The sequence below is a fragment of the Megalobrama amblycephala genome, linkage group LG9 (assembly GCF_018812025.1).
Source record: "Megalobrama amblycephala isolate DHTTF-2021 linkage group LG9, ASM1881202v1, whole genome shotgun sequence".
NCBI classification, from domain to species: Eukaryota; Metazoa; Chordata; class Actinopteri; order Cypriniformes; family Xenocyprididae; genus Megalobrama; species Megalobrama amblycephala.
The window spans coordinates 22289474-22308663 of NC_063052.1; the positions used below are offsets into that span (position 1 = coordinate 22289474).

The 19190-nt window shown below is 34.8% G+C and overlaps 2 protein-coding genes and 1 long non-coding RNA gene across 4 annotated transcripts; 2 read left to right on the plus strand and 1 right to left on the minus strand.

Annotated features, from left to right (window-relative positions):
* The first annotated feature begins 2837 nt into the window (after positions 1-2837).
* si:dkey-211g8.8 (uncharacterized protein LOC108004533 homolog) lies at positions 2838-12658 on the plus strand. 2 transcript variants are annotated; one of them, XM_048202151.1, is made up of 9 exons: positions 2838-3077; positions 3820-3859; positions 4885-4933; positions 5089-8302; positions 8385-8478; positions 8703-8769; positions 10407-10478; positions 10759-10828; positions 10910-12658. In XM_048202151.1, the coding sequence occupies exon 9, from the start codon at positions 10973-10975 to the stop codon at positions 11744-11746; it is 774 nt and encodes a 257-aa protein (XP_048058108.1). In that variant the 5' UTR covers positions 2838-3077; positions 3820-3859; positions 4885-4933; positions 5089-8302; positions 8385-8478; positions 8703-8769; positions 10407-10478; positions 10759-10828; positions 10910-10972; the 3' UTR covers positions 11747-12658. The 2 variants fall into 2 exon arrangements, with proteins under 2 accessions (XP_048058108.1, XP_048058109.1); XM_048202152.1 differs by having other exon boundaries at positions 10913-12658.
* A 1119-nt stretch (positions 12659-13777) lies between these two features.
* On the minus strand, positions 13778-17190 carry si:dkey-211g8.6 (uncharacterized protein LOC794045 homolog). The gene is made up of 2 exons (XM_048202142.1): positions 17059-17190; positions 13778-14863 (listed from the first exon to the last, which is right to left on the minus strand). The coding sequence occupies exon 2, from the start codon at positions 14821-14823 to the stop codon at positions 13837-13839; it is 987 nt and encodes a 328-aa protein (XP_048058099.1). The 5' UTR covers positions 14824-14863; positions 17059-17190; the 3' UTR covers positions 13778-13836.
* On the plus strand, positions 16322-19116 carry LOC125275316. Its single transcript, XR_007186422.1, has 3 exons — positions 16322-18366; positions 18612-18703; positions 18886-19116. It is a non-coding gene; the product is annotated as an uncharacterized LOC125275316 (long non-coding RNA).
* The last annotated feature ends 74 nt before the right edge of the window (positions 19117-19190 follow it).

The following is a 19190-nucleotide window of genomic DNA, read 5'->3' on the forward strand; positions in this document are numbered from 1 at the left end:
AAAATGTAAGCTGTGTCTTTCTGGTTCGAAGGTCCTATCTACTGCGATAAACATGTGACATGCTGGATCGAAAATATGTGAAATAAGTAGCTATTTCTAGTCGACTAGTAGTTGTTCATTTAAGCCATTAGTTGACTAATCACATTTATATTAATTTAATTTCTTAAATACCGGAGAGAATAAACTAATAATGAGCGTTTATGTAATATAGGCTATGCACTCAAGCGCACGCATAACGCTTGCCATAAAGAACCGGCAAAAGTAATGATTATGAATATGACAAAAAAACAGCAAGGAGACATTTTAATTGTTTATTAATAAAGTAATGTTTTCTGAATCGGTGTCGGCTGCAAAGATGAAGTTGACATTCCTGACTCTCATCATCTCCGCATATACTGGACGCACCTAGAGAGAAAATGCACATTTCATTCGGAATACATAATCAGAGTAGACTCTTTTTGTTTTTAATTATTTCATTTTAAAGTAGATATTTCAAGCTTTCTATAAAGCTTGAAATAAGCAGCCTATATATACGCTGAGTTTCGGTTCATTTAGCCTATAAGTCGCGCTCCAGTTCACGCGCCAGTGATCGCGCCCGCGCATCCATGATTATATTGCCTGCTATATTTGCTTCTTATTTATTAAATCCAGGCAATTGGTTGATGAAACATTGATTAAAATTAAGACACAATTTTTACAAAACGAAATTCACTTTAAAGAGAGGCTTTCTACAAAACAAAACTTAATGAAGTGGTCAAAATCATGTCTGACCCACTCCATGTCTCCCGATATATTGCGCATCTTATGATGCATCTTACTCATGGTGTTCACTTTTCATAATCAAGTAAATGAATTTAAAACATAATATAGGACTATTTAAACATATATATGAATATACATTTTCTTTAATGACAGTACAGAGAAATTTCATAAGCAAGAGCGGATCATGAGTCACGAGTCGGATCAAGAATGATTTATTCTTAGACTTATATTTAATAATGGGGGCATTCAAGTTATTTGACATATATATATATATTTTTTTAAAGTAACGCAATAGTTACTTTCCCTGGTAATTAGTTACTTTTATAATGATGTAACTCAGTTACTAACTCCGTTACTATTTGTGAGAAGTAACTAGTAACTATAACTAATTACTTTTTTAAAGTAACGTGCCCAACACTGCTAGCAGCCTATCTAAAGAATAAGCACTAGTACATAAAGAATAAGCACTAGTAGCTATAATGAATAAGTACTAGTACCTAATGAAGATACTCAGTGGTGGACGAAGTACACAAATCAAGAACTTGAGTAAAAGTACAGATACGTATCATAAAATATTACTCAACTGAAAGTATTTAGTGCTCCTTTTCAATTTTACTTGAAAAGTACTTGATTTTTTAATAAGTAAAATAGTACTGATTGATGAATGTTTATTTTGTAATTTTATATAGGCCACTTATATAATTTAATTTTATATTATATATTTTATATAATCCTATTGCTCAAAATAATTATGAATGATTATGAATTGTCAAATAGCCAGCACTAGTCAGTATGGATGGAAGATTAGTGGATACATATACATAATATTATGTAATGTATGTTGACAAACAATATAAAATCAGATGAAACATATAGGGATAAATACATAACATTTTAAAAAATTGTTGCAGCAGCAGGGAAGATGAACGTGCATGAGTTATTATAATTTGTGTTAGAGTTGCACAATTCTGGATAAAATGAGAATCAAGATTTTTACTTGTTTCTTTCAACTAGAAATCATGATTCTCCCATGATTCTGAATAGACAACTAAACAAAATTGCATATAATTAATTACTGAGGACAAAATATTAATTGCTGCATGCAGTCTATTTAAAAATGTTTAATTTAAAAAAAATAGGTCTGAATGAATGATTTAATGACTATTTCACTTGTTTCATTACTGGATGAATAATGTTTTTGAACAAATCTTTTGAATGAATCATTCAATGTCAAAAACATTTTAACAGTCACTTGTCGCCTCCTAGTGCCGTAGAGATGTAATCGATACCACCGTTATTTGATATGGCAAGTTAGTTTTAAAATGTGATTTTATCTGATTGAATCGAGATCGCGATCTGTAGACACATTGATGTGGACGTGTCGCATTAAAGCATTTCAGTGGGCTTAAACAGATCGCCCTTTACAGCAGATTTAGTTCAAAAACAACTGACCTAAATATGATTTCCAGTTACAAGAATTCATCCTAGAAGTCAACATTAGTAGGCTGACTTACTTTTCACCATCAGTCGCGCATGCACTCGTGGATCCTCCGGTTCTTGGCTAATTTTCAGTCAGACTTGTAAATTAATTCACTGGAGAGTCGCTCTGAACGGATCATTGAATCAATGATTTGTTGACTCAAGAACAGAGGCAATACAATCAGTCCAATTTGCTAATGAATTGTTGATGTGATTTGTGAATCAATTGAACAAGATGATTGAAAATAATCAGTTTGTGCATGAATCGGACACCGCTTTTGTGTCTCTGAGCATGTGATGATTTCTTCATTTTAAAATATTGGAGTAACGATTTTTTTATGAAATGTAGTGGAGTAAAAAGTACGATCTTATGCTCTGGAATGTAAAGTAAAAGTTGCTCAAAATAAAAATACTCAAGTAAAGTATACAGATACTTGAAAAATGTGCTTAAGTACAGTAACAAAGTAAAAATACTTCGTTAGTGTCCACCACTGAAGATACTAGTATCTAAAAGATAAATATTAGTTGCATGAAAATAGATACTATAGCAAGTTTTAAGGATTAGATGATAAAACGGCTTGCCATAGTTTAAGTTTCATTTCTCAAGAAAAGGAAACTTAAACCTCACATCATTCTAAAGCAAATCCTGCCCAAGTCTCAACTCGTCGATTTTGAAATAAATGACATAAAATGAATGATTCATTCTGCTGTAGGTACAGTTTTCGATTGACTATAAGGAAGGGTATGCATGTAAATCATCTGTGACAGACAGTACAGGTTTTATAAGAGGCGGGGCTTCCCTGGACTCACTCAGTCAGAATAAAAACGATGAACAGGTAAGTCATACAAAACTACTGACTTTATTACCTGAATATTATTTGGATTCAGAATAAAAATAAAAAAACAGAGATGTGTTTTGGAGTTGACAAGCATTGTAAAATAGATGTGTTAACAGGAACTGAATGTTTTAACCAAATCTTAGTAGTAGCCTATGTAACTCTTGTCTCTAAAGCCGTGGACACACTTAATGACTAGCTAAAACAATCTAACACACAAAGACCTTTCCTTCGACTGAAGCAGATTTAAATACTTGCACATGGAATTTAAACACTGAACGCAAATGGCTCTTACTCTGCGCGTTTGATCAGTTGGTAAGTATCAAATTACATTCATAATCGGCTTTACAATCGTTAAGTGTGTCCCCGGCTTAAAGGAATTTAAAGGATGTCAAGGAACATTACCGTTTTACTTTTATTTGACAAATTAAGCTCTCTGAAGGGTTTCAGTTATTGGTCATTTTTACACTTTGGTGCATTTTGGACTGAACAGATTTGTCTTTTTATTTTTTTTAAATAAATTAGCAAAAGATGAATATGTAGGAAGAATTTCAATAGATAGGCTATATAAAATCTATTTTAAAAAATAATAAAATAAACAAACAGTTAGATAAATTAACAGTCCAGTGCAGTAAAATATGTAATCATCAATAATTGTGAATGTAAACTGTGGTGACATACAAACTATTTGCAAAGCACATCAGAGAAGATGTTCTGACATCAATCTGACCTCTTTTCACAGAAACAGTAAAGGAAGATCTTCACACATGCCTGAAAAAATGGTATTATTTTAAACAATTTCATTTTTTATACTTTATACTGTATATAAAATGCTAATGATCTGACTTGTTTAATGATGTGATAATGCATTATGCAGTGTTTCATTTTTCGTTTCGCAGCAATTTATTGTACAAAAAGAAAAAAGCAACAATAAATAACTAAATTTAAACAGTCTTAATAATCCTTCAGACTGATATGTGCATTGTGGTTTGACGTAATTTAACAAATATTTCAAAGATACGTCAAAGAATTGAACAATAAAATTGAACAATAAAAATAGTAACAGTACTTGAATTATTTGAATTCTATTAAAGACCCCCTGGTGAAAATCAAGTTTTTATGTTGTTTATATGTCTGTGTGATGTTTTAAATATGCTTTAAAGACAAACCATGTACAAATTCATCAGTCAGCACCATTTCTGAGTATTTTCTCTTTAAAACTGCAGTTTACCAAAGACAGTCTCAAAAACGCAGTTTTAAACCATCCATAATTCATATTACAAACATGTAACCAATCCTGTCAACATGTGGGGCGGGCTTTTCTCCACTGACTTTCTATGATGTTCAAAGAGTTTCTAAGGATGCTGTTTTTTTGAAGACAGCTATCTGACTCTGAGATGGCGAACGGGAACATGATTTGTGTAACATTAGCAACATATTATTAGCTGTTTGATAACGTAATCAAGTCAAAGGTTATTCATATCAATTACCACCATGTATACGACGTTGTAGAATGCAAACCAATTGATTGAGTGGAGGCGGGGCCTAATTTGCATATGAATCCACATAGGCTATATTAAATAAAGCAAGGGTGTGGTAACATTAAGGCATTGAAGAAATTAAACATTTAAATATGTCTTTTTGATGATCAAAGATTTTTAAGAGATAACATTATTGACTGCAGGGGGACTTTAAGACATATGAAAACTGAAATTGCAAACATGCTTTATCAAAGCGCAAGAGTTTCTTTTTGCTTTTTATGTTCTTTGCTTTTAATATCATGCCATCTTAAATCAATCCTTTGCAGGAACCACAAAAAGGCAAGAAAAGGAGGAGTGGGGCCATCAAGGATGAAGGTAAGAGTTGAAACAATATCACCATCATCAATGCCCTGTACCAAAAAAGATTCACACAGTTAGGCAGTTTAACAAAAGCTACACTAGCTTAGCAAGACCTTAGTATCTTCTGGTACAGCACTATGCAACTTGTATAATGTGTTTTTATCTATCAGAAAAAACACATTTTGATGACATGTGCCATCATCCAAAACTCCACTGTCAGAATCAGTGTTGCTCCAAGGATGGGAACAAGAGCAACAAAAGTGCACAGAGCAAAGCAATGGGTTTGTCTTGTCAAATGTTTAAATGTTACCTTTTGTACTATATGTTTCACCTTTTGTACTATATGTTTTATACTGTGTAACTGTTTCAAGGGTGGTTCCACAATTGCTCTCTAGAAATTGTGGGTTGAATATCCAATTCATAACACTTTAAATCAAAAGATGGGTTACTTCAATCCAATTTATTTTTACTGGTATAATATTAAAGAAAACGTGTGATGTACAAATTTAATTGTCTAATACCCATTATTATTTTTTAAATATTAAATATATTTTTTAAAATAATATATTAGTACAAATAAATATAAATGCAATATAAAGAAATATAATATAATAATATATTGAATATATTTTAAAATACATATTTTTTGAAAACATGGATCCATCCACAATTGATGCATTTGACAAACCCAAAATAACCCAGTATTACCGATGGGTTAATAAAACAACCAAGCATTTTCTAGAGAGTTTTGTTTTTAGAGAAGTCTGTTTGGATGGAGATGGTGTATTTCTGGCTGCGGAATGTGAAACGAAAGTGAAAAAATAAAAATAAAAATGAATAATAATAATAATAATAATAATAATGATAATACTTTAATTTGACATCATAAAAAGCCCATATACTATTAATGTAGTAATGTGAACACACGTTCTTGGAAACATTAGCATTTTGGCAGCCAGATATACAGTATATTGTGCCTACAGAGAGACATCATTCTTTCGAAACAATCAATTACAATACGGGATTGAAATGTAAATAGGCTAGGTAATTTATCAGTTAATTTATGAAAATTTCAAATGAAGGTCTCTGAATAAAAATGAAGGATTCTGAATAAATAGAGATCGAAATGCAAACTGAAATGGCTTGATAAGTATTCAACCCACTCCTCCCATAACCAGGTGAACATAACACCTGACATCTCAAAGTCGCGTTCCATCCACCAGAAGGCTCAACATTCCTTGGAACACAGTCAAGGCTCCTGCTTTTGAAAACTCCCTCCAAACTTCACAGCTAAGGTTGCAATGACTGGAAAACTTCTTTGGAAAGTCACTGACAGCTTTGAAGAACTACAAAATATACAAAATCCAACTACATAAATGTCTGAAGAAAAAAAGCATTCTGAGCAATCTTGCTTCTACATTGTCTTGACCGAGGTGGCGATAGGCCTATAACTCATCTCAGAATCTCGTGATGAACGCTGGCACTTTTTATGCCTTTACAGCAGTGCTGACGAGTATTGACTTAACGCTTACGTGATCATGGGCTGCCAGCAATAGGACCAATGATGATGATGTGCTCTGAAGCAAATCCTCAACAGTTTGCTATGGAAGATTCGCCAAGCTAAACAGGGAATACGGTGATGGATAAACCTAACTGTCACCAAGGGGGTTGATACTTATCAAGTTATATTAAGATGTAGATGTGCAGTGCTTGAAGTGGGATGGACTCCAATATACGGTACTGGCAATATTGTGCTATGCAGTACCAATAATTATTCTGGCATATCAGCAGCTCAGTACTCTCTCCTGTCCTGCGCGCGAAAGATTCTCTCTAGCCCGACCGCGGACACTTATAACTTCAAGCACTGGATATATCGATACGAGAAGGGTGAACTTTCTGGAGGTACTCTGTCCAAACTGTAATACTTCTGTCTGTTGAGCCAGTAATTCAAATGGAACCACCTTTTGAACTACAAATTAATAAAAAACTACAACAAAATGTCCAGAGTACGTTTTTTAACAAAATTAAGCATTTTTCTTTGGATATACGAACAGCATCGGCCATCTTGGTTACGCTGCACAATCGTGAAAAGCGGTCCAAAGACGGGTCTACGCGCAGGAAAAAGGTTGCAACAATGTAAGTGCAACCTTTGGTGTGATAAGGCTCCAATTAAGGTACCAAGGACAATACACCTGTATGTCAATGTGTCAGGAGCCCATGCTGCAATGCAATTATGGTGGATGAAGATGGACTCACCAGTCAAAAAAACAAAAACTATCGTATCATCTTAGAAGATTTGAAACATCTCTGAAATAAGGCTCAGTACTCTTGTTATTTGATAACAAATTTGGAGAAATCATGAATTTTGGAAAATTTGTAGCAAGCAACATTATGTCAATACCCCACTTTATACTGGAGGGCACACACCTTCTCATCCCCTGCCTTGGTATAGGCAAGAACAAGTTCACTATTTTGTCAAGTGTTTGAACTACAATAGAAGAAGAATGCAGTGGGCAAAGGACTAGATGATTGCTTTCTGAAAAAACAAAGCTAATCAACACTGTTCCAATACATTATCAAGGAGAAGACCTGCAAGCAATTTGATCCCCACTATAATGCTTTAATATCACTGAATGTGTTGTGTGATATGGAATCTGACTGGATATATCAGATATTTTGGAGGGAAGTTTTCTTTGTTACATGAACATCAAGACGATGTCAACGAATGGATCAATAGATTTTGATGCAAATGCCTAAAACGGCCACAGCACATGGCATTTTCTTCAAGATTTTTCTCAAAGGAATGTTTTACCAGCAACAACGTTTGTTGCAAGCACTTTGGTAGATGGTTACATGTATCCAAAAGCTTCCATCCAAAAATATTTGGGACATTTGGGAATATTTGGGACTCCTGTTTTTAAGAGAAGGAACTGATGCCTTTTAAAAGTGTATTAATTATGCACCTCATTCAGTTTCTTTGAGGAAATGTTCTGCTTCAGATTTTCTTCCTTCGTGGATTCATCATCATTAACTAAAACAGGTAAACTGGACCACGTGGCAACATGGGCTCATGTTTCCAGTTTCTCTCTTTGTTCTTGTTCTCGTTCTGAAGAACATGCAATGAAGAAGACTTGTCGAGGACCACACCTGCCCAACCATCCACATCGCCTTCAGCATCTCGCGCGTCAAACCAAAAAGATCAAACAAAGAAGGCCATTTATAGGTAAGAATAATGTGCGATTGCGACTGATTCCTTTTTTCTTTTCTTTTTTTGAATGCATATTTCAGATCTTCACTAATTGTCAATAATTTTTCAGCATCAACAAGAAAACCTCCTCTGAAAATGGAGTCCCAGTTGAAAACTCCTCTGCCAAAAGCCTAAAAGTAAGTAACATTTAATTATGAAAATATAGTTTGATAATAATAACGAAAAGACTAATTTTGTCTATTTGACATCAAACATCAGCACTCTGATTCAGAAGAAGTGTGTTTTCCTGAGACCAACCTGAATGCTGGGCCTTCATCTGAGGAGGATGACACAACCAAACAGAACAAAAGAGGTCCATTGTTATTCATATGTTGTTAAACATTTTGTGGCATTATATGAGGATGCAGTACATTCAGTCAAAGCATGGGTAATATTTGACAAGTTCCTTTGGATGAATGCTTACTAAAGGATAAAGACAGCTGCATTAATATCATGGACTGGAGACAAACATGAACTTATAGGCTAAACTTGACACAATATATAATTTTAATGACTTGTTCTTTGCCTGTAAAACAGATACTCACAAGATCACATCGCTGTCTCATAAAGAGGAGCCATGTTTCTCATCTTTCAAGTCACCAAAGTAGGTTCTTTACCTCCCTCAAGTTTGTTCATATAGTAATCAGTTGCATAATATTATGACGTTCACATTAAAGTATAATTTTCTCTTGGAGGTTTATATTTCAAATTCACTGTACCTCAGTTTACTATAAGGCATTTGCCAAGTACATGAAGGCAATTGGTTCATTCCATGTTTGTATGTTTATTACAATGTAAATGTACAACCCGAATTCCGGAAATGTTGGGACGTTTTTAAAATTTGAATAAAAAGAAAACTAAAAGACTTTCAAATTACATGAGCCAATATTTTATTCACAATATAACATAAATTTTTAAAGTGAGACATTTTTACAATTGTATGCACAAAATTAGCTAATTTCAAATTTGATGCCTGATACAGGTCTCAAAAAAGTTGGCATGGGGGCAACAAATGGCTTAAAAAGCAAGAAATGTTGAAAAGATTTAGCTGGGAGAACATCTAGCAACTAATAAACTCAACTGATATCAGGTCTGTAACATAATTAGCTATAAAAGGGATGTCTTAGAGAGGCAGAGTCTCACAGAGCTAAAGATGGGCAGAGGCTCTCCAATCTGTGAAAGAGTGCATAAAAATACTTTAAAAAACAATGTTCCTCAACGTCAAATTGCAAAAGCTTTGCAAATCTCATCATCTACAGTGCATAACATCATCAAAAGATTCAGAGAAACTGAAGAAATCTCTGTGCATAAGGGACAAGCCTGAAGACCTTTATTGGATGCCCATGGTCTTCGGGCCCTCAGATGACACTGCATCACTTATCAGCATGATTGTTTCAATGACATTACTAAATGGGCCCAGGAATACTTACAGAAACCACTGGCAGTAAACACAATCCGCCGTACCATCTGCAGATGCCAACTAAAAGTCTATCATGCAAAAAGAAAGCCAGTAAAAGAAAGCTCATACATATGTGAACATGGTCCAGAAGTGCCGTCATGTCCTGTGGGACTAAGGCTCATTTAAAATGGACTCAAAGTGGAAAAGTGTTTTATGGACAGACGAGTCCAAATTTGACATTCTTGTTGGAAATCACGGATGCCTTGTGGTCCGGGCTAAAGAGGAGGGAGACCTTCCAGTGTGTCATCAGCGTTCAGTTCAATGGTATGGGGGTGCATAAGTGCATACGGTATGGGCAGCTTACATGTTTTGGAAGGCACTATGAATGCTGAAAGACATCAAAGACAACCACAAACTCTTTAGCAGCTAGAAACCTTTTATTGGGCAAGAATGGGAGCAAATTCCAGCACCAGAACTCCAGAAACTCATAACATCGATGCCCAGACATCTTCAAACTGTTCTGAAAAGAAGAGGAGATGCTACACCATGGTAAACATGCCCCCATCCCAACTATTTTGAGACCTGAAGCAGGCATCAAATTTGAAATGAGCTCATTTTGTGCATAAAATTGTAACATTTCTCAGTATAAACATTTATGTTTTCTATGTTCTATTGTGAATTAAACATTGGCTCATGTAATTTGAAAGTCATTTAGTTTGAATTTTATTCAAATATAAAAAACGTCCCAACTTTTCGGGTTGTATATCTGATGCATGTTGTAAACTATATGATAATCATTGTTGTCTGTTTCTATGTACTGAAAAATTTTCTGTTACAATCAGGAGACCTTTACTTAACTGCTCACCTGAAGAAGAAACTTTCATTGCGGGAAATGGCAAAAGGATAAGAAAAGGGTAGGCCAAGTCAAAGAGTTTCTCAACACTTTTATTTGGGATTGACACTTAATTTCCTTTGACTCCAAAAATTGATGTCAAAATTATATTGACAGCATGTCAAAATAAAAGTCTTTTAAAATAAAATATAATCTACCCAAATACAACATAAATCAATTCCAAATTAAATTGATTATCAGTGGATATATTATATATAGTCATTGTTGGTCAAGATTATTCTCATGTAGGATTTTATGAGGATTCTATTACACAACCTAACTACTGTTTGTTTACATTTTAGTGACTACAGTCATCCTGAGGACTACGAAGGGCCTGAGAAAAGCTCATGTTTGGAGGAAAGAGGGAACAATGTAAGTTAGATCTGTTGTACAATTATCATTTAAATATCAATACTGACTGTGCAGCTCATGTTTTGTGTTTGAATTTTCTAGCAGTCTAATCGTGAGGGGACTGAAAGCAGGCCACAAGTTGTTCTGTCATTCGAGCAAGAGGTTATGAACAAAAAGAAGTTTTTGAACGATACTCCTGATACAGTTGATCAAGGATCAGATAATCAAAACTCCACTGCAAAAATACCTGACCAACCGTTTGAAGTGCGTACAGCCTGGGAAGGGTGTGCGGTTCAGAAAATTAAAAACATTGCTGACAGAAGCATCGAAGACTTAGACTTGAACAATAACAATGGTGCAACCATCAAAATAATCAATTTTTTCCACTATGCCAAAATAATTATTTTTCTACTTGAATTTTGGTATAAACAAAAAAAGCATGATAGACAAGATATCATCTTTCTAGTTGCTGGATTCTATGTACAGTTGCAAGCAAGCGATCTGTACTGTTGTCCAGTCAATAAACATGAGAAAGACGACAGAAATCTTAATTATGCAACAATGAAAACATCAAAAAAGTTTACTAAAAAGTATTCTGAGACAGTTTGGAACTACATGGTAGGGAACCATGACAAAGTTAAATCTTATGTACAAACCCCTGAAGATGCCACTGCAATATGTGCCATTTTGTTCTCGGAAGTGATTCGGTATCCTGACATGTTTTTCCACAACATCTTAATGATGTTGCATTATAAATCATGGGATGAGTTTTGTGACTATCATCCAATGGTAACCGGAGGAACATGGAAACATCAGGGAGAAGATGTCCCAAAAAAGGTTGAAAAGAGAAAACATCAAAACCTTTTGTTTTGTGCTAAGAAGATAATAAGGAATGAGGGAAAAAGAGACACTCTATTCCAAGTTAACTCCACAGTTTGAAGAAGCGCCTTGGAGAACATCCTCATGCCCTCATGCTGAATGCAATTTTGTTTTTTCTCTGGTGTTGGAGAGTGGATGTCAAGTGAGCCAACTGCATTGGCTAGACTAAAAGAAAAAGTAATAATAATGCGGTTTAGACTGCTTTACAGTCTAGCTAAAGTTAACCCTGTGTTATGTTATAGACTGATTAACGCAGTTTGTTGTTGTAGTTTGTTATTTTAGTTTGTTTTTTTTGGTGTGTCGGACGCGGGTAGACTGCTTTGCAGTTGAGCTGCATGTGGGCGCACTGAAGAGGTTAGGGAAGTTTCTTTTTCTCTTTAGTTGTTTTCTTAAACATTATGAAAATAATTCTTGGTCTTGCATTTGCAACCTCTGCAGTATTGTGCCAATCAAACACCAGTAAGGAATTACTTTCTAAATCTTATTATCAACTATCGACCTTAACCAGATTGATTGCTGAAGGGAAAGTGGTGTTGGATCTGAGAGTTCAACTAATGATCATCAGGGTTTGAATTCTCAGCCCTGTAATATTGTGAATATGGTTAAATTCCTGCCTAAATTTAATGAGAAAAATCCAGATGTGTTTTTCTCTTTATTTGAGAAAATTTCTGAAGAAAGAGCATGTGATGATCAAGAGGCTTATATTGCCCTATCAAAACCAAAACGAAGAGATTATGTTCAGCAGTAATGATGTTGAAATCATGTGGTTTAATCTGTTAACCCAAAATTTGTCAAAAATAGAAAAACAGATTTGAGTTATACTTGTAATTACTGTCTTGAAAAAAAATTATTAATTTATTTAAAACAAAAAATGTATTTATTTATTTATAATATTTCTATTTTTATAATTGTATACTAAACATGTTTTACATGTACATTTTTACTGTTTCTTTAATAAATATTATTTTTTTATCTTGTTGTCCTTTTGTGACTGTTCATTAAAATGTATTACATGGAGGGGTGATAACATTTTGATAGGAAAATATAATAAAAATATAACAGTAGGATTTTAATAACAGTATCTGTATTATAAGTATTATTGATTAGACATTTGTTATCAGCAAATGTAAATATTGTCCCATCATTAAAGAGGAGTCTAAAGGCTCAACACAATGCATCAGTAAACTTTGGTCATCAGCTACTTTAATGTCAGATGTTTACATGGAGAAAGTCAATTTATGGGGACTAATAACATAATGTGATGAATAATTACTTTACTACTAACCCAGAAAGCTTTGTTTATAATTTGATGTTGTATGCTACACTCAAAAAAAATATTCTTTAAACTAACTCATGTCAATTATGGACAGTGGTTCCACACAACCAACTTAGTTTTTCTTAACATTAAAGGTTTATTTTTAATCTATGCAAAATCCTTGAGCTGTGACAACACAACTGACTAAGGAAGAATCTATGTAAAATAGTTATGTCCAACCAACTCAATTCAATCATGGACAGTGGTTCCCAATAGAATCAACCATGTTAAACTAACTAGAATCAATTGTGTTAATTTAACTTGAATGAATGGTTTTAGTTTAAATAAAATAAATTGTTTTCATATACATTGATTTTTACAATTAATCCTACAATTAATGCTTCTTGTTTTGTCTTATGATTTACCTAACTTTCGTGATGTGATGTTCTATGCTGGCAATCTAGATGTGATACTTGTTTCATCCAAGGTAGCGTTCCCCATAAACAGCCTAAGCCTAAGTTGATCGTAGCTCCATTGGTGGCAATGGTTTATACGCTCAACAAGCTTACAATGCTTTTGGGAACCCAGAACACTACCAAAGTGAATACTTAATTACTTCATTACGAAACTTTTAAATACCAATAATAGAACAGTAAACATTAAAAAGTCTCTCAGACGACACACTGTTGTAAATAAAACAAAGATTATTGGTTTTACAAGAAATATTCAAGAAATAATCCAAATAACCATTCAGAATTGATAAACTTTCTTCAGGAAATTTATATTCTAGATTCAACTGAGATTTATTTTACCTTTCATACCATAAACTTCACAGTACTCACACAACACTTTCTATAGGCCTAAATGAAATAAAATACTCTCTGTGGCTCGGTGCTCACCCCAGGTCAACAGGTGGGTTTGTCTCCCTGTAGGCCTCAGATTTGGAAGGGCCAGCAGGACAGCATCTTCTGTATGTTACAATGTGCATTTTCTCTTTTAGACCATTAACACATGTTCGTATCGCACAGCGAACGGCAGCCGAGGAAAAGTAAAAGATGATGGGGTCCAAACAGGCGTTTAGAGTGCTCGAGATTAAAGCCAAGTGACGCCACTCCTCGCTATTTTCGTGGATGAAACCAACCACGTGTGAGATGTTATAGGGGCTGAAAGAGATGGTGAAAACCAACAGCGTCCCAACTGCAAGCCCAATAGCCCTGAGTCTACGACGTCTTCCCAGATGGGGCAGATTGGAGAGAATTCGAATGAAGTTTATGTAGCAAAAGCAGCAGATGAGGAAGGGTACACAGAAAAGCACGAGAAAAAGCTCCAGACGAACAGGAAGTAGAATGTTCAGCTGCTCTTTGGTGAAATTATCATAGCAAATTCTCACGTGGGGATTGGGCTGTAGCTTGCTGTTGCTTGAGTTGTCAGCTGAGTTTATGTATGGCACAATGTACACGATGCTGAGGTTGAGAGATCCTAGAAGCCAGAGGAGGCAGCTTGCAATCACAGCGTTGCGTGGTCGGCGACCTAAAGCGTATCGGATCGGAAACGCGACGCCGAGATAGCGTTCTATGCTTATCGCAGTCAGAAATAGTGTGCTGGTGTAGATGGTGGAGAAGAAAAGGAAACTGCTAATGGAGCACAGGTAATAGGGAAGGCTCCAGTTGAAGCTGTCAATGGCCTCCTTCATCTTAAATGGCAGGACTGCGAGGAAGATGAGGTCAGATATTGTCAGGTTTAGCAGGAGAATGTCAATAGGGGTGGGTTTGCGGTAAACTTTTCGACAGAAGGTAAAGAATGCTAGGATGTTGGCAGGAAGGCCGATCAAGAAGGTGAGGATGTAGAATACCAAGAGAAGCTGGTAGTCCAACTTGGCCATTAGACTGTACCTCACAGATGGTCAACAGGTGGTAGAAACACTGTGCAGAGAACAAAACGGTAGACGTTAATAAGGTACAAAGTATGGTTAATACGGACAAACTGAAAAATAAACTCTCATCCACATCCATCCATCATAAACATATTCCACAATGCTCCAGGGGGGTTAATAAAGGCCTTCTAAAGCGAAGCAATGCATTTGTGTAAAAAATATCCATATTTAACAAGTTATGAAGTAAAATATCTAGCTTCCGCCAGAACGCCTTCCGTATTCTACTTAAGAAGAAAGTGTAAAACTCTTGCAGTTTGAAAACCTTACGCTACATCCTACGCCTTCCCTATTCAACTTACGGAAAAGTGTAACTGACATGACGCCAGTTTACACTTTCTTCGTAACTTGAATATGGAAGGCGTTCTGGCGGAAGCTGGATATTTTACTTCATAACTTGTTAAATATGGATTTTTTTTTTTTTTACACAAACTTCAGAAGGCCTTTATTAACCCCCCGGAGCTGTGTGGAATATGTTTATGATGGATTGATGTGGATGGAGGCACTTTCTTCAGCTCATACTCATTTGGTAACGCATACTGCCATTATAAAGCTCAGATGCCACAGGATATTTATTAATATTTCTCAGATTGTGTTCATCAGAAAGAAGAAAGTCATATACACCTCTAAAAACTAATTCAGGGGACCTTTAGTCATTACTTAAATATATATATATTGCTGTGAAATAAAAAATCAAGTTCTGAAATGCTGTTAGACTTTTTACTTGTAATTGTTATTTTATTGAGCTTGGATGACACAAATTATGCCTATTGATTCGATATACTATCATGACTTGTCATAGTTTAACATTTTCAGTTAATCAAAAATGTATTTGATTTTAAGTTCTGTTAATGTAAAATACAATCTGATGACGTGTAAACGTGTTTCATTGTTTTGAGTTGTATGAACACTTCTTTTAATTTAGACGAACTTAAGTTAAGTGAAACTGGGCTGGGATTTATATTTCCCATCATGCTTTGCCCATGGCACTTGAAAGGGAGAGTAAATGCTAAAATTAAGTGTTCTATAATATTTTTTGCACAAGATTAATGGTAAGGGAGATTTAACAGTTATTAGTGTTTTGTTATGCTAATTTAGAAGAGTTTCTGTTAATGTGGGTTTTTGGAGATTTGCCATCATGGTGACAAGCGGTGCTTGGTAAGTTCATGTTACTTAGAAATGCATTTTATTGTGTCCAAAAAGCATCTTCACCTTACTTAAAACATTATGTTGGATCAACTTAATAGTTGCATTCATGTTGACAATTATTAAGTTCATGTTACTTAGAAATGTGTTTTTATTGTGGCAAAAAAAAAAAAAAAAAACGCCTTCACCTTACTTAAAACATTATGTTGGATCAACTCAAAATATTGCTTTGAATTAATATAATTCTCCCAATTGGCTTAAGTTAAAAATTCTAGAGGAAAATGTTAACATATTTTTTTTTTGTTGAACCAATGTTTTATTTTTTAGAGTGCTATAGGATGGCTTAAGGGTGAGTAAAGCTTGGGGTAATTTTCATTTGAAAGTGAACTAATCCTTTAAAAACGCCTACTCTTAATAAATTAATTGTGTGTGTATTATACTTTCTAATAAAGCCATGAAAATTCATACCACAGTTTCATTTCCACTAAATTTAATCAAAGTATGCATTGTATTCAGTAGTATTCTTTGATGGAAATGACAGAAGTGGAAATTACATTGATGATTGAATGATTTGTCTTGCAAAGGGTCATTTTATAGCATTTTTGTATTGTAATTAAAACATTTTCACACATAGCTTAACTGTAAATGCCACAAAATAATAATGACATTTACCTTGATTTTACTTTGTTTTCTCATGTTACTAATGCTCTTCTCATTGCCTCCTTGGCAACAAGTCCTACTAACTTTATTGGGGCAAAACTGTTCTGTGTTGTGGAAATAAAATTCACAATTGTTTTATTGATTATTGATTTAAGCATTATTGATGAATGTGTGAAATAATACATAAAAATATAAGGCAACAATTATAAAAGCAATGGAAAAGTTTCCACTTTAGTTTCAATGTGATCTTCATAACAAAACAAAAGTTTATATTTGTTAGTTTTAATAAAAATCAATCCTTGCAACATTCCCGAAGTGCCTGAAGTTGAAGAAATATTCTCTGTTCATAAATAAACATGTCTAATAAACAAAATTACTCACCTTTACAATGTAGGGAAATTAGGATCTTCAGCATTTTGTGTCTCTCCAGTATCACACAAAGTGTCTGCGAGCTCCCTTCACCTCTGTCTTTGACATTATGAATGCATAATTAGACTACGTGATGGGTGCAATGTCTCAAAACAGCGGAAATTGAATCAAATCAAACATAATCTGTAACACTGAGGCTCATCAAACAATGTCACTTGGCAACCCTGGGAACAGTTAGCGAGAACACAGGAAGTTGTCATTACTGCCACATATCGGGTATATGAGGCTCCCCAAGAACATATGGAACATATTGGCAAGATAAGAAGCAAGTGTTTGTTTTGTGTGTTTGTGTGTGTGCGTCTATGGTTCTGGTAAACCCTATGCATGGGGACAAAATTTTCCCACAAAGATGTCAATATCTTTGTCCTTGTAGGGATGTTTCGGTCCCTATGAGGAAAACAGCTTATAAATCATATTATGTGATATTTTTTTTAAAAATGTAAAAATGCAGAAAGTTTTCTGTGATGGGAAGGTTTAGGGGATATAATATACAGTTTATACAGTATAAAAGTCATAATGTCTATGGAATGTCCCCATAAAACATGAAAACCCGACATTCAATATATGGTGAGTCATTTTCAGCAAGACGAGACAAGTGTAGGCTATTCTAAAAAAGCCAAAGGGTAATTTCTTTTAGTGTTTAAAGAATACAATATGATTAAGACAACTAAATTTCACAATGTACTAAAGTACGTCTAAATTTAAACAACGCATCAGTATGTGCAGTTTATGAAATGAATACAGTAGGTTCATTATGAGAATAAATAAAACATTCATTTTACAACTTCCACAAAAGAGCCTGTATCCTGTAGCTCAGGGTTACTCATTTCTACTCCTGGAGAGTCAACTTCCTGCGAGCTTAGTTTCACACCTGGCTGTAATTTTAAGTCAACTTAGTGTCCTTTAATTACATTCCAAAAAGCCTACAAACACATCCTGCTTGTTACCAGAACAATCGTTTAGTGATTATTTTCACCAACAGAGGGAGCTACAGACTACACTGATTACTTAGAGTCGCGCTGCTGCTTTATCCATGAAGAACTGAACCTGGATGAGAGCGGAGCAGTATCATTTCAGTTATTAAAATAGACACCATTATCAGTTTCAAGGTAGTCACATACCAACAATTCAATGTTACATTAAAGTAATATCTGTATGTACTATGTAAGAGGGCCTTAACAGTCTTGCACGCAATTTTAAATGTTCCCGAAAGTTCTGCCATCACAACTCGGAGCAAACCCCACTTGTGCTAAATGCGGGGTAAGTGATTTGCTTCAAAAACATTTTTGTTATGCTGGTTGAAAGTCTCCTCACATCCCTACAGCAACCACTAAAGAAAGTGGTCTGAATGTATTTATATGTATTTCTATCTTCTGTATAAGGCGTAGGACCATAAAATGTTCGTCCAATCATATTCCTCGGTCCGAGGGCTACAATAGGATGTCCTATCTTCCTGTGAACATATGTTTTTACATTCCCTCACACACCATGTTCCCTTCCCGCAGACATCATACGTCTTCAGTGTGTTTCATGCTATGTAGAGTTAAGACAGTCGGCAGTCATGAGCACCGCAACTGAAACAGCAGCCTTTTCTCAGGTAACTTTTTCAGATTATCCAGAGTCATAAATGAAGCTTAAAAGAATATATAATATATCTGGCATCTAACTATTAGTAGCTACTCTTTCTACTATTAAAATGTACAGTCTTATAGACCAGAATGCAAAATGTAAAAATGTACTATCTGAAATGTTTTCTTAATTTGCTTTCATGTGCGAAAGTTCTACAAATTACGCCCCTGTAGTCATCTTTTTGTGGATTGTGGACTCCTTGATTTTCTTACTGGACTGATGTTTAAGAAGATCTTTTCTGTTTGAAAAAAACCTTTTTGGATAACCTCTCAAGGAGAGTTGTTTGTGTTACCTGCTCAGATCCATCTAAAGTGCTGCCTAAGACTGTGCTAATGTTCTGTATTCCCTTTTTGAAGTAAAGATCCAAAGACAAGACTCAGATTCTTGGGGTCTCATTGTCTCTTATTCCTTTGCATTTGGGTTCAATCTCCTCCTGTGGTGGAGTGGTCAGCATC

Coding starts and splice junctions, on each gene's coding strand:
- si:dkey-211g8.8 (XM_048202151.1), top strand. CDS start 10,973: ATGAACAAAAAGAAGTTTTTGAACGATACTCCTGATACAGTTGATCAA.
- si:dkey-211g8.6 (XM_048202142.1), bottom strand. CDS start 14,823: ATGGCCAAGTTGGACTACCAGCTTCTCTTGGTATTCTACATCCTCACC.